The sequence below is a fragment of the Notamacropus eugenii genome, chromosome 1 (genome assembly GCF_028372415.1).
Source record: "Notamacropus eugenii isolate mMacEug1 chromosome 1, mMacEug1.pri_v2, whole genome shotgun sequence".
Lineage (NCBI taxonomy): Eukaryota > Metazoa > Chordata > Mammalia > Diprotodontia > Macropodidae > Notamacropus > Notamacropus eugenii.
Genome location: NC_092872.1, coordinates 117131058 through 117150757, shown reverse-complemented (window position 1 = coordinate 117150757; position 19700 = coordinate 117131058). Strand labels below are relative to the sequence as shown.

Genomic DNA, 19700 nt, shown 5'->3' with positions numbered 1-19700 from the left:
GTAAAGTGGTAACTTAAATGAGGAGATCTTTCCCATTCATTTATAGGCCTATGTGACCTGCCTGGGTCCCATGGAAGACTGAGTTACTTGAGTCTGGGTCACATGGAGCCTGTGGTGGGAGAAGTTTGCTGAAGTGGAACAGGAGGAGGCAAAGCTGAGGCAGAGCTAGGGCAGAGCTGACAGGAAATTGGTCAGTGTGTAGTCAGAGCTAGGAAGGATGCAGGCAACAGGCAGCTAGCCAGCATGAGTGAACGAGCTTGTTTGTGATTTGTGTTTAATGGAGCTGGTTTGTTGGAAGCCTGGCAGGGGGAAGGCTTGGGGATGGTATTGTCCTCTGCATTGTTATTGTGTATAGATTTTTGTTACTATGTATTCGGCTTTCTGGTGTTTGAATAAATGTTTTGGTTCTGTCTTCAATGTGGAGAATCTGTTGTTATTTCGTGATTCAGGAATGTGCTGGAATATTCAAGGCTGCCACAGATGCTGTGAATATCACATTGGCACTGCAGTCACAGAAATAGAGAGAGAGAGAGAGAGAGAGAGAGAGAGAGAAAGAGAGAGAGAGAGTGTGTGTGTGTGTGTGTGTGTGTGTGTGTGTGTGTGTGTGTGTGTGTGTGTGTGTGTGTGTAGGGGAGTCTCCTGATTTCCAGTCCAGTGTTCTTTCTACTACACAACACTGCCACCAAGCTATCCAACCTAGTCAACCACACAATTTAATATTTTATTAGATGCTGTATTGTCCACCACTTATGAGTGAAAATGGAATCTTTCTAAATAAACTGTAAATTTAATGTGAGAAAGGGCTATGTTTTATACTTAATTTGCAGCCCTATACCACTTTTACACATATAAGCTACTGAAGAAATATTTATTAACTGATATATTTCACATCACAATCTTTACTCACTAAGTTAGAGGCTTATGTTTTATTTCAGTTTATAGCACCGAAAAAATTTCTTAACATATATGGCAGATCTTTAAAAGGCATCATTTGGTAGAGAACAGAATGCAAGAAGATTTAGGTTAAAGTCCCTTGATACATACTGGCCTTATGACTCTGGGTAAGTCATTTAACTTCTCACTGTCCTAGGCAGTTTTCTAAGATTATAAGTTACAGATGTACATTAGGAGGAAAAGTTTCCTTGCAAGGAGTTCCTATCCTAATGAAGTCATAGAACTGGATCAAAATAAAAAGATATATCTGTTTTCCATGGAAGAACACTGATAGATTTAAAAAAAAAAAAAAACAAGATGGTTGTGGTTACTGGCCCTATTCCTGTAGCTAGAACACCTGGCATGAGATTTAAGTCCATGACCATCACTTAGCAAAGTGACATTCTGTGTAGTGGAACAACCTGACACTCACATGGGACAATGTAATGGCCCTACTTCCTTGAATAAGATATATTTCTGTTATGTACTACCACTTACTGATAGTCTACAGTAATTTGCCATATAGAAATAATCAGATGTTGATTATATTTAATATTTGAAAATAAACAGGTAGTCAGCTATAATAAGATATAATCTTATAACATTCTGACACTTTATTCAATAGCTAATCATTAGATGATAATTCTGAAAAAACAAAGCTATACTCTGCCATTTGCCTGTCTACAACAAAAACTGAGAAAAGCAGATGGATACTGAAGTATGATCTTAGAAGCTAAGTTGGGAGGAGGGGAAGAAAAGCATGCAGGGTTGGAATTAAGTAACATTCACTGTCCTTGAAATAGTAGTACGTTGGTATACAGAAGGAACTTTCTTTTTTCTTCCTTCCCAATTAGAATATTTATGATTTTGAACCAAGAATAGAATTGCTGAACTATTTCAAATAACTAACTTATAAATTTGTAACTTTCTGCACCAGGAAAGTAAAAGTCTATGAGAGTCCCATTAACCTAATAATTTAGTTCACAATTTGATCAGGCCCAACTATCTTCTATATTTGGGTAATAATAGAGCTTTTATTTAATTCCATACATACCGTTTCCAGACCTTCTTTCTTCATGTTCAGTGAATCTAATTCCTGCTGAAGTGTATCTAATTCCTAGATAAAAGAGAGAAAATGCCAAATGTTACTGTGACTTAAGTATGAAAATAAGTTGTTTCTGTTATGTTTCAAAATTAAAGATATTAATCTGAAATAAAAATTGGATATTTGAAACTGTAAAAGACTCTAGAGGTCATTTAATCCAAACCCTTATTTTATAGATGGGAAATGAGGCCCACAGCAGTAAAATGATTTGCTCAAGGTCACACAGGTATTAAGTGCCAAAATCAGGATCAGTTCCTCTGACTCCAAATCCAGCATTTTTTCCATTGTACTATGCTGCTTCTAATAACCATCAAAATATATTTTGTTTAAACTTGGGTATCTTGTTTTCCTATTTCTTTTATTTTGTTAAAGATAACTATACATAGATAAAATATATACATGTGTATATTTTGTTAAGGAGGAAAATCCTTTCCAAAAAACATCACTTTGCAAGAACATTGGCTAAACTGCCAAATTTAATGTTATTTTCACACTTAAAGAGTTACGAGATTTGTATTTCTAATAACTTCCCCTCCCCCTCAAAAAAAAGCATAACTAAGATCAGTGCTTGACAAGTGCTTAATAAGTAATTTTTCATTCATTCATTCATTCACCATCTTAAGATACAAATATTCCAATACTCCAGTATTGGAACTTATGTTAAACCTTTGGCAATCAGCATGATTCATTTGCTAGAATGCATTAATTTCTCATAAAGGGTCTCTATATAGAAGAACCTCTTTTAATACTATTTTGACATTTCTATGATGCCTTTATGTCAAGGTATAACCTTATACTACCTATTTGCACTATAACTCACATTTATATTATGTTAATAGGACAATAATCCTTTTGACCTCTGTGAATGGAGGGAAAATACATATGAAATCAAGAATTAAATTGACTGGTAGTACTTAGGATGCAAATAGTTGTTCATCACCCCATACCAAGATTAAAATAAAACTTCTTGGAATTTTCTTGGGCCAAAAGTTCTTTGGGAACTTATCTTTTGGGACTAAAATGGATACCAGAGAGATTAATCAGGTAACAAGATGAGAGGGATAATATTTCCTGGTTCTGGTTCAAAGTTACTTTATATCAGATTCCAGGCTTTTGGGGAGAGGGGATTGTAATATTAATGGAATGGGAAGATGTTTCCTGCCCATTAATTGGCCTATGTGACCTGCTTTGAACTTGGGCCCAGTTGACTGCTGTGATGGAGCCTGAATCACATGGCATGGTGGAAGGAGCTTGCTGAGATGGAGTAGAAAGGGTGGAGCAGGAAGTGAGAGTGAGGCAGAGTTGAGGCACAGCAGCTAGCACGCATGGGAGGGGGAGGAGGAGGAATTTTGCCTAGGGGAACTTGTGTGTGGGGAGGCCTAATAGAGGGAAGGCTTGGGGATTTTGGTGCTCCCTGGATTGGTGAGGTATATAAGCTTCTTTGTTACCATGATGGAATTGGCTTTCTGGTACCTGAATAAATATTCTGGTTTTGCCTTTCAGGAAGAGAGTTATTTATATTTTTCGAACTTCCCCTGAAATACACATGCATATTCATAGTGGCTGCTATGGGTATCACATTGGCATTACAAGGATCAGGGAATGAAAAAAGTGGAAAACGGCAAGTATTGCTGTGTCTTCCTCTGAGGGCTGCAAAGATGTCATGCACAGATGATTTCAAAGCCCTGTGAGGATAGGTGATAGATATGAAAGCTTTATGTCCTGTTACATACTTATATTTATATGACAACATGAAAGGGTAATAAAAGAATTACTGTATGTGCCTATAATATACATAAGATGGAACAAAGAGAATATTTAGGTAGAAAAAAATAGAAAGGGTTTATATGAGTTTCAGGGGAGGAGAGATGCAACAGTGAATAAAACTGAAGCAAAATACAACCCAATAAAAACTGGCATCACCACTGAATTCTGGATGAAGAGGTTACTAGATACCTAAACATCTATCCAACTATTTAAGGATAGCACAATCATGCTCTGAGGGGCTTTTATAGTATAGGTAGCTAGCTCCATTAGACAGCAGAGCTATTTTATTTTCTGTCTCTTTATTACCACATTTCTTCTTAGTTGTCAAACTGTTTTTACCTCATTACCCCCCCAAACTGAAGGTCTACAGAGCTGTTGTGCTGACCTCACTGTTGTATGCCTGTGAAACATGGACAGCCTACCAGCGCCATGCCAGGAAACTGAATCATTTCCATTTGAACTATCTTAAGAAGATTCTGAAATCACTTGGCAGGATAGGTTACCCGACACTAAGGTCCTTACTCGAACTAAGCTGCCAAGCATTCAAACTATGCTTCAGAGCACGCAAACTCTGATGGGCTGGCTACATTGCTGGAATGCAAAATGTACACTTGCCAAAAAGACTATTTTATGGAGAACTTGCATGGGGAAGGATATCACATGGTGGTCAGAAGAAGTGACACAAGGACACCTTCAAAGTCTCTCTCAAGAACTTTGGATTTGATTACAATTATGCCTTTCTCTAGGTGTATAAACTGATCGATCCCCATGTGTCAAATATAATCCTTGTGTTTCTTTGTTATTTGTTTTAATTGCTGCCTGCAATTCAAGAGTTATACTTTTGATGGCACTGCCACTGAGTGCAGGAGACTGGTTTCAGAGTTCAGGACAAATGAGGGTTCCAAAAGGCTAGTTTTTATTATTCAACCTGAGAATGTACCATGGAAACCAGCAACTTAATGTGTATTTAATAAATTTAACCTAAAAATAAAGGAAAGACAATGCTATTACCTGTAATAATTTTTCATTTGTAGTTTTCATCTCTATATACTTCACTTGTTTTTCAGGAGACATATTTTTAATAATGCCATCTGCTGCTTGTTTTTCTTGTTCAATTTCCTCTTCTACCCGCCTAATTTGTTTTTCTTTCCTGGAAAAGGAAAGGACATATTCTTTCTATAATACTGAATAGAATAGTTAAAATTAATAAATGAATTTTCATAAAAAATATTCAGATCAATTTCTTTGATTCTAAAAGTCATTAGTCTTATAAAAATTCTCTTTGTCTTCCTCAAAATTCATATACCCCCCAAAACTGACCTATCTCACCTCTTCTATGTCTGCCCCATCCCAAACTCTTTCAATTGAAGAATCTCACACAAAGGTTTTCATGAAACACCAGGAAAATCAAAGGTAGTAAGTAACATGAAATATTAAATTAAATTTAAAATTAAATTAAAACTGAAATAGTAAATTTCACTTTCACTGCTTAAATTCTTTAAACTTCTGATTACACATACATACATATTTATTTATACATATATATCACTACGTATAGATAACATATATGTATGTACATGTACATATTTGCAGCAGCAGGCAGCTTGGAATTATTCAAAGTACTATATAGTTTCCCTAATGTACTCAAGCACAATCTTTTCCTTATATTCAATCTAGTTAAATTGTCCATAAAAATGGATTGATTAATTCAAGTACTCTGCATTCTTGATCATTTTGCCTTTCTTCTGGGATGGCAGAGGTGGTATCTTGAGTCCCTTGTAAATATCACTGAGAAGGCACTGTACGATATTCCAGGGCTGTCTGCCATTACCATAGTGTCATATACATTACCATAGTGTCATATAAAAAGGGAAGATGGCTTGTTAGCTACAGGATCAAGATTAGAACAGAAGAGAAAAAACTCCCCAAAGCAAAGCAGGTATGATGGCCTAGAAAGAAGGGAGGCATTGTGTGACTACAGGGTGTGGTGCGGGACATCTTTCATGACATTGGCACCACAATCAGACTGTTGAGAACATTTTTTTCTGTCATCATATCTGTTATTCTATCAGTGGGTACATCATTGTAATTTTTAGATAATCTATAAACTTCTCTAACCATTCAGTCTTTTACCAATGATTAGCAAGTGAACACCAACGACGGAAATGAAGAATATTCATGTTGATATTGTGATGGCAATCAAAATAGGATCTTTTGCTGTTTTTGTTTTAGTATAATCAAGTGTCTTTATTTTGCCTTTATCAACCTAGAATCTTTACAAGGAGTAAAGTACAGAAACAAGAGTTTCTTTAACTAGAAACAAGAGCATGTATTTGTATTGTTAATTATTTAATGTGATTAAAGATTAATGGGTCTGCCCAGTAAGGGGAGTTTGATTAGGGAAGATTTGTAGGAACACACAGCTTTTGTTAATGAGGCACTGTCTCTCAAGGGTTGGGATGCCCTCTGGCTCTAAAAAAGGTATAAATACTCTGAAGGTGAGGTTTTACTTTGGAGCTTAGTTTTTGCAAGAAGGTTTGAGTGCCAGATGAGGACTCTGGGAAGCTGCTAAAGCTGCCACCTGGCTTTGAGAACAACCAGATATTGTGCTTCCCTCTCTGGTAACAATGATCAGTCAGTTGGGGTTCCATTGTCTGTTGATCTTTTGATTTGTCTGTATTTTATTTGAAATTCAGGGTGCCAACTCCCTGAACTAACTGAATGATAAATGCACTTGGTTAAAGGAATAATACACATGCTTGATTAAAGTGATCATTCACCCCTTGGAAGTTGCTTTCCTTTTATGAATGCAGATCTAAGAACCCGATGTAGCAGGCCCTCCGTGTATGTCGGGGTGTGTACTGAGACAGATATTTGCACTGTAAGCAGAACCAGAAGACAAAGCAGTTGCAGCTACATGAAGGGATGGGCCACAAGATTCTCCTTGAAGAGAAGAATAAAAAGGTGGTTTCACTGTGTGCCCAGTGACAATAAAAACATTCCATGGGATATTCAGTCACTTCATCTTTCATTACTCATGATGAGCATTATAAACAGAATACCAGGAAGATAACTGCAGCTTATTTGCCAATATCCGTTGGACAGAAAGAAGTAGAAAAATTCTGTCAAGAGCCAGATAAAACACTTTCAGCAGTATGCCGACCTCCCACACACCTGCTCCAGCAACTATAATATTCTCACCAGACTAAATAATGATCAATATTAGGTGGGAGAGTGAACCCCAGGATGGGAAGGTCAGTGAGAGAACCCGGAATAAGACCAATCAAAGTGAATAACCCCACCCAAAGCACAGCAGGGGGTGGAGCCTGGACCTGGCACAAAATTCCAACTTAATAACTAAAGGTGGAGAAAAGAGATAAGTAAATCAAACAAAACACCAACCTGTATAAAATTATTGCAAATCTAACTACACAACAATTTCAAGTAGACACTTGCAAAAAAAAATATTTTCCACAAAGACTATACAAATACCTAGAAAAGAATGAGCAAAAGGGAAAAAAAATGAAATAAACTGGAAGGAGAATAAATAGTTTAGAAGAGAAAGTCTCAGGGGCAGTTAGATTGCATAGTACAGCATTGGCCCTGGAGCCAGGAAAACCTGAGTTCAAATCTGACCTCAAACACTTGACATTTACTAGCTGTGTAACCCTGGTTAAATCACAACCTCAATTGCCTTGCCAATAATAATTAAAAAAAGACAGGATTAAAGCCAAAAAATGGATTCCCCAAAGACTAGAATAGAGTACTGGAAAATATCAAACACTCAGTCAACAAGCATTTATAAAATACTTATTATTAAGTGCAAACAGAAATCAATCATCCATGAAACAGCAAGGAATATTGGAACAAAATTTTTAAAAAGTAGAAGAAAACAGAAGATACCTGATTAAAAAAAAACAAAACAATGGACCTGGAAAAGAAGTCAAAGAGAAAAAAAATTAAGAATCATTAGACTCTGAAAACCATGACAGAAAGAAAAGTTTGGACAATATATTTCAAGAAATCATAAATGAAAACTGCCAAGATCTATTAGAACCACAGGGCAAAGTAAAGATAAAAAGAATCTACTAATCATTTCCTGAAAGGAACACCAAAAGGAAAAATTGCAATAATGGCAGAGACAAAATCCAGAGCTCCTATGTAAAAAAAATTTTTAAATACTGCAAACATTCAGAAAGGAATTCATAGGAGTTTGACCTGCTCCATGGCTTTAGTTATCTCTTTGCAGATGGTTTTCATATCCCTCCTAAGACTCAGTTCTGTACTACTAAATGTCAAATTTCCAACAGATTATCCCATAAGCATCTCAGACTCTACATTAATCTTTCTTTTTAGAGCCCACCATTCCTCCATTTCCTCATTTCTTTCCAGCACACCACCAAGATTCTCATTACCTAGGTTTGCAGGTTTGAAGTCATTTACAACTTTTTTCCTTCCTTCATTCCCATGTCCATTCATTTGCCAAGTTCTATAAAGCCAACCTTTGCAAGTCAGTTAAATAACAAATCATAGAAACAATATTCACAACAATAATGACAACAATGGAACCACATACCAAAATGAGGGAGATTCAGCCAAAGCAGTACTTTGGGAATATTTATATCTCTAAACACATATGCTGATAAACGAGGGAAAAAGCAGATCAATAATCTGGACATGCAACTAGAAAAACTAGAAAAAGAACAGATTAAAAATCCCCAATCAAGCACCAAATTGGAAATTCCAGAAATCAAAGGTGAGATTAATAAAACAGGAAGAAAATTACTGCGCTAATAAAACTAGGAGCTGGTTTTATGAAAAAAACAACAACAGCAAAATAGGAAAGATAAGCCATTGGTTAATTTGATTTAAAAAAGAAAGAAGAAAACCAAATATCTAGCATCAAAAATGAAAAAGGTTGACTCACCATCAACAAAGAAGAAATTAAAAGCAATCGTTAGCAAATATTTTGCCCAATTATATGCCAATAAATCTGACAATCAAAATGAAATTGATATTTACAAAGACACAAATTACCCAAATTAACAGAAGAGGAAACAGAATACCTAAAAAATCCCATTTTAGAAAAAAGAAATTAAACAAGTCGTCAATGAACTCCCTAAGAAAACATTCCCAGGGCCAGATTGGTTCACAAGAGAATTCTACTAAACATCTAAACAATGATTAGTGCCAATACTATACAAACTATTTAGAAAAACGGATGTCCTACCAAATTCCTTCTATGACACAAATATGGTTTGATACCTAAACCAGGAAAAACAAAAACAGAAAAAGAAAGCACTAGATCAATTTCTTATAATGGATATTGATGCAAAATTTTTAAATAAAATGCTAGCAAGGAGATTACAGCATTATATCACAAAGATCATACACTATGCCCAGATGGGATTTATACTAGGAATGTAGGGTTGGTTCAATATAAAGAAAACTATCAGTATAACTGATCATATCAAAAACAAAACCAACAAAAATCATGTGATTGAGTCAATAGATGCAGAAAAAGTCTGATAAAATACATCACCCATTCTTATTAAAAACACTAGAAAGCACAGAAATCAATTGGGGCTTTCTTAAAATTACAGGTAGTATCTCTCTAAAACCAAGAACAAGCATTATCTGCAACAGGGGCAAACTTGAAGCCTTTCCAATAAGATCAGGGTTCATGAAACAAGGATGTCCATTATCACTACTATTATTCAATACTCTATTAGAGATTCTAACTGTAGCAATAAGAGAAAACAAATAAATTGAAAGAATAAAAATGGGCAATGAGGAAACACAACTATCACTTTGCATGTGAGAGAAACCTAGAGAATGAACTAAAAAAGCTATAAATAACAAGTTTATCAGCACTGTAGCATAGAAAATAAACCCACAAGAATCATCAGCATTTCCATATACTTCCAAAAAAATCCAGCAAGAAGAGACAGGAGTAGAGTGAAGTACACTTGTTTCACTTTCTTTATTTTTCTTGCTTTTTCTGTTGCAATATGGCTAATATGGAAATACGTTTTGTATGACCTCACATGGATAAGTGATATTATACTGCTTGCCTTCTTCAACGGGTGGGGAAGTGGCAGGATCAAGGGAGAGAATTTGGAACTCACAATTTTAAAACTAAATGTCAAAAATAAAGAAAATCCAACCTTTGCCATAAGTCTTGTATCTGTTTTCTCTCTACTCATATGCCACCATGATAGTTCAGAACCTCATCGCTTCCAATGTGTTCTATTGCCAATAGCCTCCTAATTGGACCCTGTTTCTCCCTTCTTCATCCTTTACACAGCTACCAAAATCTTCCTAAAGATCAAGTCTAACTATGTGTCTCCTCTGACAAACAAGTTCAAAGGTAAAAGTAAAAGAATAATATATACAATGACTACAATAATATATATAAAGGCAATATTAAAGTGCAAGAAAATCAGGTCTAATACAATGACCAATACTGGTTCTAAATTATCCTTGGTTAAAACATAATACACATATACTTTCAATTTACAAAGAGTGAGGTAGTTAGAGATAGAGCACCAGCCCTGGAGTCAGGAGGACAAGACATTTACTAGGTGTGTGATGCTGGACAAGTTACTTAATCCTGATTGCCTCCTCTCCACCACCCCCAATAAAATAAAATACAAAGAGTAATAGATAAAAATGGAAAATGATACATATTGTCATTTGAAATCACTCTATTGAAGACCAGTCAAGCTGGCAGAGTAGAAGAAAGTGGCATGGCCAAGCTCACCCAACTATTCCACAAAGATCTAAAAAATGCAACAGACCAAATTCTGATCAAGACATCCAAGAAAAAAAAAATCTGTATTATTATTATTCCAGCCTATGTTGGCACAAAGAGAGAGAGACCCAAGGGTTTGAAGACACAGAGTGATAAGGTCTAACAAGGAATGTGCCTTGGGGACACTTCCAATGCAGGGACTAAATGAGAGCCTGCCTGCTGCTGGGTGTAAAGTCAAGAAGTCCCAGATCTGGCACAAAGTAGTCTGATTTGTTTAAAGAGCACCAACAGGTGCCAATTAGCAGCTGTCATTCACTTTTCACTGATGAGTCATAGATCCAGTGAGAACTGAGGAGGAGGCTTGAGCCATGCTGGGATGAGGGTGGGGTTGGGAGTGGGGTATCAAGACGTATATATTTATATGATTTATATCCCTTTGTCTTAAAAATGAGTGATTTGCTAAAGTGAAACTAAATGGATGAGAAACTTGGTGATATTTCCTGATAGAACAGATCCCAAAACATTATAGGTCCACTCTTTTAAGTATTGCAGCATCTACATATTCCAAGTATAACTATTCTCATGGTTCTATTTGTTCACATATCATTTATTCAAAGAGATGATTCATTAGTGATTAGAAACATGAACATGATGCACAATGCATTACTGCTAACTTGCCATATTGAGTACTGACAATGATCTTAAGAAACTGCTTCTAGTCAATCTTTTGCTAAAGAAGTCCTGGCCTCTCCTTTTTTTTTTTTTAAATCATGAAGTCCAAAGGTTAAAACAAAGTGAAATACTGTTACAACACATAACTTCTTTTAATGGAGGAAAAGGAATAATACAAGATCTCACTACACCTCCTTTCTCAAGAAAAAGGAAAGGTAAGAACCTAAAGTACCTGTAGATTAAAAAAATACAATAACTACATACTATATAGTCTTAAGTGTGTTTTAGAAGATTTTGTTTTAGCAACAGGCCAGAAATATAATTGTACTTTTACATCGCCAGAAGGAATGTGAACCTTGGACACGACAGAGAACATTTTCCTGATAAAATCATGCATGAATATAAAGGAACTGCTTCTGTTTTGCAAAGATCAATGTTTTGATTTTTTTCTACAAGATTTAGAAACTCTTCTTTTCCAAACACCTTTGTTTTTTGAAATTGGTTAAGCATAAGGAAAACAGTTTTTGAATTTAAATTATCTCAATTTTTATAAAGCAAATTTGTTAATTAACTAAATAAATAATTTTACTTAACAGTTTTTTATATAAAACAACTAAAAGATTTCAGGAATTTGTACCTGAAAACAGAATCCAAAAACGATTGGTTTATCTTACTGAACGTGTACTGAATGTGTACAAAGCTCTTTTTGAAGTAGTGTACAGAACATATATAAAGAAACAGAATTAGGCAGTGTAATGAAAATGATTCCAAATGACCAATATTATTGAGTTCATATATGCAAAGGCTATTTCAAACTAAGTAAAAAAAAAATAAAACATACCATGATTGTAGCAATAATCTATTTGGTGATGAAATTTATTCTTTTTATGACTAGATAAAATACAATAGCTACGTCTATGTCATCAAAAAAACTGGGTTTTTTTGGTTAAATATGTTAATGACACACTGGTTCTTTAGTTAATGTAATTTGATTATTAAGACAACCCCTTAAATTTGCATGTGATTATTTTCAGCTTCTTATTAAATGCTGTACTACTTACTGCCTCTGTGACCTTCTTTAAGTTACTAAGATCATTAGATTTGGAGTCAGAACACCTGAGTTCAAATTTTGATTTTTTTTTTTTTTTTTTTTGCTATTTACTACCTATGCAAACTTCACTTTACTTTTCTGGCTTCAGTTTTCTCATCTGTAAAATGAGAGGATTCACAGAGAAAGGTTCATTACCTTCTTCAAAGGTCCCTTCCAGCTTTAAAAGCTTTGGCCTTATAACTAGATGCATAAACACTTTCATGTTCTTCTAGTAACTGTATTTACCCTAATTTAGTCCCTCCCCACATATACTACCAAAAAATGCAAATGGTAACTAAACAAAGGGGAGGAAACCCTTTTAGTTATTTATAAATGAAAGAACTTTAAAAGAAGGTAAAAATGGAAATTTTTACTATCTCTAAATGTAGGAAAAGATTCTGAGCCGTGGAATGAACATTATATTATAGTCTCAATAGCCAATCTAAAAATATTCTGCTCCCAGCTAGACTAAGTGTTCTTAACCTGGAGTCCATCAACTTAGATTGGGTTCTTAAAAAAAAATTAGCTATTTTAATGTAATTGGTTTCCTTTGTTAGTCTACGTGTTTAATGCATTTAGAAACACTCTCCTTAAAAAGAATCCATACCCTTCATCAATGGGGAAGAAGGTCCTCGAGTGGTTAAGAATCCATTCTATATTTAGAAAGTATCTGACTGAAAATTAAGTAGAAAATGTTAGGTAGTACCCATTAAGAAAGACTTGTGGTTCTCCTTAAAAAACCCTTCACTAGAGGAGTGTGTGTGTGTGTGTGTGTGTGTGTGTGTGTGTGTGTGTGTGTGTGTGTGTGTGTGTGTGTGTGTGTGTGTGTGTGTGTGTAGTTTCTGCCTACTTTTTTTTCCTATCACTCAATTATTACCCTCTAAAATTTAGTTTCTGGCCTCCTTCCTCAACTAAAAAGTCTCTCCAAAGTTATCAATGATATATTTTTAAATTATATATTTTTCATCTATGAAAGATCTGCCTTCTTTCCCTCCTATCCTACCACACCCCTAATTGAGAATGAAAAAAACAATCCCCCATTATAAACATATATAGCTGAACAAAAATAAATTTCTGAATTTCCTATGTCCCCCCAAAATATGTCTCATACTGTACCCTTACTGCTTCACCTCTATCAGGAGTTGGGTACCATATTACATCATTAATCCTAGAATTACAGTTGGCTAATACAGTGGTTAGAGTTCCTTACTCTTTCAAAGTTGTTTATATTTGTCATTTTGTATTCCATCACATTTATATACATTTGTTCATCTATTCATCAGTGTATATGTACTCCTTCAGATTCTCATTCTTTGCTACCTCAAAAAGAGCTATCCTTTTGTGCAGCCTTAGAATTTGTTTTGCTTAGGACTAATCCCTCCCATAATTTACCTTCCTGACAATTCCCCCTTCTCCCCTCCCCTCCTATTTTCCCGTTGTCTGTACTCAACTCCCCATGTGCGTGTGTGTTTGTGTGTGTATGCACATGTTTTCTTCCTACCATTTAGGTGAGAATTGTAATGCCTAACATGTCACCATGTAAGGAAAAATAAAAGTGTTGCAAGTAAACTGAAAAACAAAACCCGTTCAGATGAAAATGAGGTTGAAATATTAGCTATTGTCCTAGACCCCCTCCTTCTTGTTTAGGTAGATGTCTACTTGGTCACACTGATCATTGTGAGATAATTTTCCCTAACCTTCCTTTCTCTCCCCCTCTAACCAGTATATTCCTCTCTCCTTTTCTCAAGAACATCAAGAGCCACTCCCAGGTTATGTCTAGACCGTGTCTTATCTAACCCTAGGTACACATTACCATCTCCCCATACTATATTGTAAATAGTTTGTCCTTGTTTAGTCATTTATCATGGTTCATTTCTGTTTACCTTTTTGCATTTCTCTTAACTTCTGTGTTTGAATTTTAAGTTTCTTCGCAGCTTTTCCTCAGGAAAGCATGGTGGTTCTTTATTTCAGTTTTTCCCCTGCATAACTATACTCAGTTTGGTTGGGTAAATTATTCTAGGCTGTAAGTCTATATCCTTTGCCTTCTGAAATATCATATTTCAAACTCTCTGCTCCTTTATAAATCATATGTGATACTAACTGTAGCTTTAATTCTTTCCTTCTGGATGCTTGAAGTATTATTGTTCTTTCACTTGGAAACTCTGGATTTTGGATAAGATGCTCCTTGGGAGTTTTTATTTTGAAGTTTCTTTCAGGAGGTAACCACTAGATTCTTTTTATTTTCAGTTTGCTCTCTAGTTTGAAGAAATCTGAGCAGTTTTCTTTTAATATTTCTTCCAATATAATGTCTAGGTTCTTTCATTTTTGGTCGTAGAATTCAAGTACTCCAATTATTCTTAAATATTTTTCTCCTCCATATTTTCCAGCTTAGTTGTTTTTATTATAAGAAATCTTAAGTTTTCTATTGTTCTTTTCAGTCTTTTGATTTAATTAAAATATTTTTTGTTGTCTCAGACTCATTGGTTTCCATTGGTCCATTCTAATCAGAGTTGTTTAGATAAGGTTTAGTAGCTCTTGTGTCAAATTATTCCCTTTCCAATCCTTTTCTTCATAGCTCTCATTTCATTTCTAATTTTTCTCCCCTAGAGCTCCAATTTCATTGATCAAAACATTTTAAACTCTTTTTTAAAACTCTTGCTTCATCTCTTCTAGGATTTCTAGTTGAATTTCTGCCCAAACTACGTTTTTCTTTGAGGCTTTGTAAACAAAAGTTGTTACAAAATTTGCTTTAGAGTCATTGTTTTACCGGTTTTTGTCTTGAGTGTTCCTACAATCTTTTAATAAGCAAATCTGATGATCTTTTTTCAGTACTCTTCCTCCTTAATTTCTCTGTAGAATATGTGACACTGTCAATCAGCTTCTCCTCCAGGATCCTCTTGCTTCTCTGAGTTTTTATTCATACTATCAATTCACTTCCAACCAGTCTGGGCAATTCTTAAGTGTCCTTTGCTGGCTGATCTTTCATATCACTTTCCCTAATTTTGGATGTACTCCCGGCCTTGGGCCCTCTTCTCCCTCTCACTTGGCAACCTTGTCTGCTCACATTATTTAGCTGTCATCTCTATGAGGCTTACTGTCAAATGTATATATCCATTCCCAGTTGCTCTCTAGTACTATTACCACTAAATGCCTAATGAACATTTCAGACTGAATGTAAGTCAGTCAGTCAACAAACACTAAGTGCCAAATACTATGCTAAGTACTGAATTTACAAACAAAGGGATAAACAAAGAGCTTACATCTTAATAATATGTAAATATATAGTGAAAATGGGAGGTAATTTTATAGGGAAGGGATTAGTAGTAGGGGGGGGTGGAGCATTAGTCTAGCAAAGGCCTCCTGTAGAAAGTAAGATTTGAGCTGACTCTTGAAAGAAGCCAGGGAAGCCAGGAGATGGAGGTGAACATGGGCAACAGCCAGTACAAAGTCACAGAGTTGGAAGGTGGTGTGTATGTGAGGAACAGCAAGTAGGTCAGGGTCAATGGATAAGAGTATCTGGAAGAGAATAAAGTGTAAAAATCCTGGCATCATAGGAAGAGACCACATTGTGAAGGGCTTTAAATGCAAAATGGGATTTTATAGTTGATCCTAGAGGTAAAAAAGGAGCCACTGAAATTTGATGAATGAGAGGACTATAGGAGCTACATGGTCAGATCTGCTCTTGAAGATCATTTTGACAGCTAAGTGGAGGATGGATTGGAGTGTGGAGAGAGTTCTACTATTTCTACTATGCTTTCACATTTTCATAATATAAAGTATGATGATTCGCTAAACCACTCATTTCCTTTTCCACTTGTTCATAATTTTCTATATCTCCCTATTCTAGTAGGTCCATGGGATTAAATACATGAGAAAAAACATCTTTAGTATGTTGACTAAATAGAAAAACAAGATAATATTGGGAGTTACAAAATTTGCCAGTAAAGATCATTTAAAAATATGGAAATGGTCATTTGTTGCTAAATTAAGTATTTATCAATTGGAAATGATCTTCCTTCCCAAACCAAAAATTCCTTCCCAAACCAAAGTGAATGTATGTGATCTTCATTCAGGTTTTGCTTAATATGAGAAAGATTGAGAATTCAGTGTAATGGAAGGAACATTGAACTTGGAATAAAAAAGATGATGGTTCAAGTTTTGGCTCTGCCAATTGGTTTTGCTGATTGATCCTGGGCAAATCACTTAATAGCTTGGGATTGGTTTTCTTCAATGAACCATCTACTTTACAAGGTGGTTTTGAAGAAAGTGCACTGAAAACATTAAATGGGACTTTCTATTATTAAGACTTTAAATGAATGTATAAAATTGTAGCACCTTCTTGGCTTGTACTTCATAATCCTGACTAAGTTACATTCATGCTAGATATTTCAGAAAATTCATTATTACTCAGTTTGTGTGTCTTCTCCTATGATTCAGCTTGAAATCTCTATATGGCAAATGCCCAACCATCTGGTGATTAGCTTATCTGAATATAGTTAACTGGGTCCTCCTTTGTTAGTCTTGCCTATACTCAAGAGTTTACAGTTCAGATTCCTTTTACATAAAGCCTCTGAAATCCTAAGGTTATTTTCAGCATGAGGAGGCATCAGAATAGAACTCTGGTAGAGTGATCTTCTCATAATCCTTGAATAAAATGAAATGATACCAATTGGTAGAGTAGAAGTCTTAAGGAAATTGATCAATATTAAAATAATGATGAGTTCCACATTGTGGCTGAATACTCAAAGACTGATGGACTGATATATCTCTTGACAATGTTGACATTTTTATTTCTATTTTCATAGGATAACTTTTCCCTAAGTATTTGTAGTTTTCTATAACTAGTGAAGTGGAAATGCTCAGAGAATGACTATTACAATACTACTATAAAGAAAAAAATTACCTTTTTATAAATACATCATGATGTTATCATTTTTATGACTATTATCAACATTATCTTAGTGTACTGCTTTAAAGATTTCAAAGCCCTCTCCAGACTGGCACAGTATAGCTGAGGCTCAGAAAGGCTAAGTGACCCACCTGTAGTCTCAAAGTTTTTATGTTCCAGAACCAGAATTCAAACCCATGGCTCTACAAACTGATATTTACTTATTTTTAACTGGGGTATCTAAATTTCAAGTTGAATGACATCTACATAATCATCACAATGGTAAAAAACAAAGAAACATACATCCATAACTTCTGAGAAGGCAACTTATTTTACATGTAGTTTACATACTTCATTCTGTGCTAGGTTTTCTTATGTATACACCTGCATAGTTCATATTTGGATTTTTACACCTTGACATGTGATATGCTTGGTGAAGCCAAGAAGGCAAAGTATCAGGAAGCAGTGCAGTAAGGTTCCCCCTGGCCAAACTTCACCAAACAGATCTAGAAAATGAAGTAGACCAATCCTAATGGAAAAATCCAAGAAAAAGTCACAGAGAGCCATCATCGCACCCCAGGTTGGCAAAGGGAGACGGAGACATATGTGGATATGGGGGACAGATCTGACCATGAGCAGCAAAGTTCTCAGGTGACCAGGGAAAGGCCATGCACCAGGACAGGGGGAGGCCCTAAAATCATAAAAGAGCACCACAGAATGTTGTACCAGCAAGGACCCTGACATATATAGGGAAGGTCTGCTTTACAGGTTCTTAGATCTGCTTTTCTAAAAGGAAAACAACTTTTGAGAGGTCAACAACCTACTTTAATCAAGCACATATATCATTCAGTTAGTTAAGGGGGAAAAGTCAGCACTCTGAACTTCAGAGAAAACACAAACAGAAATTAAAAACACAAAGACCAACAGAGAGGGCTTCCAACTATCTGACCATACATCATGACCAGATAGAGAAGCACCAACATCTGGGTTTTCAAAGCTGGGTAGCCTTCTAAAAATAGGTGCCCAGTCTCATCTGCCACAGGAAACTTCTTTCAAAAAATAAGCCCCAAAGCAAAACCTCACCTCAGAGTATATATACTTTTTTCAGGGCTGGAGGACATGACCCTTGTGACCCTGTGCCTCATTAGAAATTTTTTAAAAGGGCCTATTAATGGGCTGGGAAGGTCTTTAACTCTCCCTTCCATCCACCATTAACCTTACAAGTATGGAAATAGCTTTGTTTCATTCACTAACCAGTTCTGGTAACAGACCCATGGTAGTCTGTGAAAGGGAATCTATGTATTTCCAGGGTAGGAAGTATCACAGGCCCTAGCCTAAGGGAAGCAAGTTTGGAAACAAACAGCAGGCATAGTTCCAACCTCAGGAGCAGAGAAGGGTCTCAGTTCTAATTTCTAGACCAATCTGAAGCCTGTAGAGGACTAAGTAGGGCAGGTACATCAAACCAAAGGGGATTTTGAACTTCCCAGCTGGCTAGTAGGTGCTGAGTCTCTGAAACGCAAACCCAGGTCAGGAACTTGTAGAACTCAGACCAACAAGGTAGCAATAAGAGTTTGTTCTGTATCAGATTAGTTTGGGAACACTTAAAAGATTGCACTTAAATCCAGCCTGAGCTGTCACTGAGATCCTGGAAATAAAAGAACACTTAATACCCCAAGGAAGCAGCAACATTATCGGCCCAGACTTTTCCTTCCGAAGTGCTCAGAGTTTGGCAATAACATCAAGTCTGAAGTCAGGAAGTAAACTAAAAGAATGAAAAAGCAACAACAAAAAGATTCCCATCGTAAAAAGCTATTAAATATACCCTTCGACCTAGCACTACTAGGTCTGTATCCCAAAAGAGATTTTAAAAAAAAACCATATATATACACAAAAATATTTATAGCAGTTCTTTTCTAGTGGTAAAAAATTAAAGCAGAGGGGATGCCCACAAGTTGGGGAATGGCTGAACAAACTGTGGAATGTGATTATGAAGGAATACTATTGTAATGTAGAAATGATGAGCAGGACGCTCTCAGAAAAACCTGGAAAGACTTGCAGGAGCTGACTCAAAGTGAAATATACTATGTACAAAGGAACAGCAATGTTATAAGATGATCACCCACAAGTGACGTAGCTATTCTCAGCAGTGCAGTGATCCAAGACAACTCTGAAGGACTTATGATGAAAAATCCATCCCCAGTGGAAAAACTGTTGGTGTTTGAATACAGATTGAAGCACACTTTTTTTTTTTACTTTATTTTTCTTGAGTTTTTTTCTTGTTTATGTTTTCTTTGACAACATGACTATCATGGATATGTTTTGCATGACTACACATGTATAACCTAATGGAATTGCTTGCCTTCTCGATAGGGAGTGGGGAGGAAAGGAGAGAATTTGGAACTGAAAGTTTTAAACAATCATTTAAAATTGTTTTTACATGTAACTGGGTAAAAATAAAATACTCAATAAAAGTTGTTTTAAAAGCTATTAA

General features: G+C 35.6%; 2 protein-coding genes across 6 annotated transcripts in view; one reads left to right on the top strand and one right to left on the bottom strand.

The window, feature by feature from the left end:
* IFT74 (intraflagellar transport 74) overlaps positions 1-19700 on the bottom strand; it is a 161048-nt gene that overhangs the window by 87835 nt on the left and 53513 nt on the right. For all 3 annotated transcript variants that reach the window (XM_072612407.1, XM_072612390.1, XM_072612399.1), the window contains exons 9-10: positions 4817-4955; positions 1988-2050 (exon numbers count right to left, since the gene is read on the bottom strand). In XM_072612407.1, coding sequence (XP_072468508.1) covers positions 1988-2050; positions 4817-4955 — 202 coding nt within the window. The remainder of the gene's footprint in view (positions 1-1987; positions 2051-4816; positions 4956-19700) is intronic.
* Positions 11359-19700, top strand: part of LRRC19 (leucine rich repeat containing 19) — a 46150-nt gene continuing 37808 nt past the window's right edge. For all 3 annotated transcript variants that reach the window (XM_072612432.1, XM_072612425.1, XM_072612416.1), the window contains exon 1: positions 11359-11446. The gene's annotated coding sequence lies outside the window, so the exon portion shown is untranslated. The remainder of the gene's footprint in view (positions 11447-19700) is intronic.